General features: G+C 47.2%; 1 protein-coding gene across 1 annotated transcript; it reads left to right on the forward strand.

Moving 5' to 3' along the window:
• The first annotated feature begins 3,755 nt into the window (after positions 1–3,755).
• On the forward strand, positions 3,756–4,538 carry LOC147092024 (ecto-ADP-ribosyltransferase 5-like). The gene has a single exon (XM_085976401.1). It carries the CDS (start codon positions 3,759–3,761, stop codon positions 4,536–4,538), a length of 780 nt encoding a protein of 259 aa, XP_085832527.1. The 5' UTR covers positions 3,756–3,758.
• The last annotated feature ends 539 nt before the right edge of the window (positions 4,539–5,077 follow it).

The following is a 5,077-nucleotide window of genomic DNA, read 5'->3' on the forward strand; positions in this document are numbered from 1 at the left end:
GCCATTAAGATAATAACTTGCTCTACGATTTTTCCTGCCAAAGTGCATAACCTCACACTTTCCAGTATTGTATTCCATCTGCCAATTTTCTGCCCACTTACTTAGCCTGTCTATGTACCCTTGCAGCATTTTTATGTCCTCCTCACTCACTACTTTCCCACCCATCTTCGTGTAATCTGCAAACTTTGATATGTTACACTCGGACCCGTCCTCCAAATCGTTAATATAGATTGTAAAGAGTTGGGGACCCAGCACTGACCCCTGCGGAACACCACTAGTTACTGATTGCCTGTCTGAAAATGAACCATTTATCCCAACTCTCTGCCTTCTGTTAGATAGCCAATCCTCTATCCATGCCAGAATATTACCCCCAATCCCATGATTTTTTTATCTTAAGCAATAATCTTTTGTGTGGCACCTTGTCAAATGCCTTTTAGAAGTCTAAATACACTACGTCCACTGGTTCCCCTTTATCCACCCTATATGTTACTTCCTCAAAGAACTCCAGCAAATTTGTCAAAAATGACCTCCCCTTCATAAAACCATGCTGACTTTGTCCTATTAAATTATGATTATCCAAATGTCCTCTTACTGTCTCCTTAATAATGGACTCCAAAATTTTACCTACCACAGATGTTAGGCTAACCGGTCTATAGTTTCCAGCCTTCTGTCTACTGCCCTTTTGAAATAAGGGTGTTACATTAGCAGTTTTCCAGTCTACTGGGACCTTTGCCGAGTCCAGGGAGTTTTGGAAAATTATTACCAATGCATCCACAATCCCTACCGCCACTTCCCTCAAGACCCTAGGATGTAAGCCATCCGGTCCAGGTGATTTATCTGCCTTGAGTCCCATTATTTTACCGAGTACCACTTCCTTAGTGATTTTGACCGTGTTTAGCAACTCCCCGCCCCCTATAGCCCCCTGTTTGTCCAGTGTTGGGATATTCTTAGTGTCCTCTACTTAAAGACTGATACAAAATATTCATTCAGTGTTTTTGCCATCTCCATATTTCCCACCATTAATTTCCCGGTCTCATCCTCTAAGGGACCAACATTTACTTTAGCCACCCTTTTACTTTTTATATATCTATAAAAACTCTTAATATCTGTTTTTATATTTTTTGCTAATTTACTTTCATAATCTATCTTCCCTTCCTTAATTAATCTTTTTGTTATTTTTTGCTGTCTTTTAAAGTTTTCCCAATCCTCTATCCTCCCACTAGATTTGGCTACCTTATATGCCCTTGTTTTTAGTCGAATACTATCCTTAATTTCTTTACTTAGCCATGGATGGCTGTCTTTTCTTTTACACCCTTTTCTTCTCAGTGGTATATATATTTTTTGGAAGTTGTAAAATAAGTCCTTAAATATACACCACTGATCATGTATCGTCTTAACTTATAATCTATTTTCTCAATCCACTCTACTCAATTCCGCTCTCATACCTTCATAGTCTCTTTATTCAAGCTTAGCATGCTTGTTTGAGGTCCAACCTTCTCACCCTCTAATTGAATATGGAATTTAACCATGTTATGGTCACTCATTCCAAGGGGATCCTTTACTAGGACATTTTTAATTAATCCTGTCTCGTTACACAGGACCAGATCTAAGGTTGCTTGCCCCCTGGTCGGTTCAGTTACATACTGCTCAAGAAACCCATCCCTAATACACTCAATGAACTCATCCTCAAGGCAGCCCTGCCCAATTTGATTTGTCCAAGTAATATGATAGTTAAAATCCCCCATAATTATAGATATTCCTTTATTACAAGCCTTAACTATTTCCTGATTGATACTCCGTCCAACAGAGTTGCAACTGTTCGGAGGCCTATAGACTACACCCACTAGTGTTTTTTTCCCCTTATTAATCCTTATCTCCACCCAAACTGTTTCATTATCCTGATGTTTTGACCCAATATCATTTCTCTGCATTACAGTGATTCCTTCCTTTATTAACATAGCCACCCCACCTCCCCTTCCTTCCTGCCTGCCCTTCCTGATCGTTAAATAACCTGGTATGTTTAATTCCCAGGCATTGTCACCCTGCAGCCAGATTTCTGTAATGGCCACAAGATCATACCCATATGTAGTTATTTGTGCCATTAACTCGTCTATTTTGTTACGAATGTTACGTGCATTCAGATAGAGAACTTTCAAATATGTTTTGTGACACTTAGTTCCTGCTTTTGCCCTTTTTATTACTTTACCTTTTACTTCTTATGTTCTTCTTATGTTATCATGTGGATTATATTAATTCAGCTGAGCGACTAATTTCTTGCAGAGTGTACCTGATTGTGAAGACAAGTTGGTTTATTGCCGAAATCTTTGTGTTGAAGTAAAGATGGAGTGGCTGTTTCACATTCTGTTCCTGAGGTCCTGTGAGTACTTCAATGCTGACTTCAGTTCCCCAAAACCTTTGTCCTCTCCTGTTACATATCTTCCTGATCAATGACTTTCTTTCCTACCTGTCAGTCGTGGCTCAGTGGGTCTCAGTCTCTCTCTCTCTCGCCTCTGAGTCAGGCGGTTGTGGGTTTGAGATTCACAACTCCAGAGACTCGAGCCCCATAATCCCAGTCTGACATTCCCTTGTTGCCAAGTACTGAGGGAGTGCTGCACTGTCGGAGGGTCAGTACTGAGAGAGCGCTGCACTGTCAGAGGGGCAGTACTGAGGGAGCGCTGCACTGTTGGAGGGGCAGTACTGAGAGAGTGTTGCACTGTCGGAGGGTCAGTACTGAGGGAGCGCAGCACTGTCGGAGGGTAAGTACTGAGGGAGCGCTGCACTGTCAGAGGAGCAGTACTGAGGGAGCACCGCACTGTCGAAGGGGCAGTACTGAGGGAGTGCCGCGCTGTCGGAGGGGCATTACTGAGGGTGCGCTGTGTTATCTGAGGGACAGTACTGTGGGAGCGCTGCACTGTCGGAGGGGCAGTACTGAGGGAGCGCTGCACTGTCGGAGGGGCAGTACTGTGGGAGCACTGCACTGTCGGAGGGGCAGTACAGAGGGAGTGCTGCACTGTCGGAGGGGCAGTACTGAGGGAGTGCTGCACTGTCGGAGGGACAGTACTGAGGGAGCGCTGCACTGTCGGAGGGGCAGTACTGAGGGAGAGCTGCACTGTTGGAGGGGTAGTACTGAGGGAGCGCTGCACTGTCGGAGGGGCAGTACTGTGGGAGTGCTGCACTGTCGGAGGGGCAGTACTGAGGGAGTGCTGCACTGTCAGAGGGGCAGTACTGAGGGAGTGCTGAACTGTCGGAGGGGCAGTACTGAGGGAGTGCTGCACTGTCGGAGGGACAGTACTGAGGGAGCTCTGCACTGTCGGAGGGACAGTACTGAGGGAGCGCTGCACTGTTGGACGAGTCATTAAGTTGAGGCCCCGTCTGCTCTCTCTGGTAGACCTAAAAGATCCCACGGCCACTATTGGAGGAATAGCAGAGTGGAGTTCCCCCTGGTGTCCTGGGGCCCAATATTTATTCCTTGACCAATATCACTTAATACTAAAACAGAATATCTGGTCATTTTCACATTGCTGTTTGTGGGAGCTTGCTGTGCACAATTGGCCGCCGCTTTTCCTACATTACAACAGTGACCACACTTCAAAAGCACTTCATTGGCTGTGAAGCGTTGTGGCACATCCTGAGGTCGAAAGGGCGCGTTATAAATTGGAGTTCTGTCTTTCTGATTGGCAGGTAGGAGTCTGGTCTGTTTTCCCGTGAATCCTGAGGGTGTCGTTTGTCCGACGCTAACTGAAAGCACAGAGTTGAACATGGAAGAAAATTCTGCCGCCTTGTACTTCTCTCGGAGCAAGGCGTCCGATGACTTGGCGATAAGATCCCTGCGGACAGAGCTGGAGATTGACGAGTTATTTAAGGATATCTGGGAAAAAGCCAGTTGGAAACAGAAGAATCTCAAAGTGGCTGGTGGTCTCCGAGAGGAGCATGTCATCGCCATGGCCACCTACACCTTTGGTGGAACTTTGTATAGTAGCTTGAACAAAGAGGTTCGAAGCTATGGCGGTGACCTCAACATATACAATGCCTGCTTTAACCTGAAGAACTTTCACTACCTTCTCTCTGTCGCCCTGGACGAGTTGAGAAACAGCTCCATTGGGCGGCTGGTGTATCGGGGGAAAGAGAGTCAGATTCCTGGGATGCTGGACACAGAGATGAGGTTCGGAATATTTGCCTCCACTTCCTTCAGTGAGGCAGAGGCTAAGAAGTTTGGGACAAACCCTTTCTTTGTAATAAGCACATCGTACGGTATCGACCTCCAAAGGTTCTCATTCAATCCATGGCAACAGGAGGACTTGATCCCACCTTATGAGAAGTTCAAAATCACATCCTCGTCAGGAGGGAACAGATACACCCTCGACTCGACAGACTACAAGGGAGTGAAGGTGGATCTCGAACTGAAGTCAGGCGGCTCCGGTCGTCTGATCGTTCCCGTCACCAAAACGGCCTGGTGGGTCTGGTTACTGACGGCTTTGGGGATCTTAGTCATTCTGGGGGTAGTTGGGGGTCTCATCAGGTGCTACTGCAGTGACTGAATCCCACCTCCCTAACCCCAAACCCTCTAACCCCTCACCCGTCACCCCTCAAAACACTCACCCCTCTAACCCCTCACCCCTCTAACCACTCACCCCTCTAATCACTCACCCCTCTAACCACTCACCCCTCTAACCCCTCAACCCTCACCCCTCTAACCACTCACCCCTCTAACCCCTCACCCCTCTAACCACTCACCCCTCTAACCCTTCACTCCTCTAACCCCTCACCCATCTAACCCCTCACTCCTCTAACCCCTCACCCCGCTAACCACTCACCCCTCTAACCCCTCACCCCTCTAACCACTCACCCCTCTAACCCCTCACCCCTCTAACCACTCACCCCTCCAACCCCTCACTGCTCTAACCCCTCACCCCTCTAACATCTCACCCCTCTAACCACTCACCCCTCGAAGCCCTCAAAACTCACCCCTCTAACCACTCACCCCTCTAACACCTCACTCCTCTTACCACTCACCCCTCTAACCCCTCATTCCTCTAACCCCTCACCCCCTCTAACACCTCTAAACCATCACCGATCT

Source organism: Somniosus microcephalus, unplaced genomic scaffold (genome assembly GCF_052327205.1).
Source record: "Somniosus microcephalus isolate GS21.2 unplaced genomic scaffold, FLI_Smic_1.0 unresolved_chr2, whole genome shotgun sequence".
NCBI classification, from domain to species: domain Eukaryota; kingdom Metazoa; phylum Chordata; class Chondrichthyes; order Squaliformes; family Somniosidae; genus Somniosus; species Somniosus microcephalus.

Bases quoted from the DNA above. Each gene is read 5' to 3' on its own strand.
- LOC147092024 (XM_085976401.1), top strand. From the start codon at position 3,759: ATGGAAGAAAATTCTGCCGCCTTGTACTTCTCTCGGAGCAAGGCGTCC.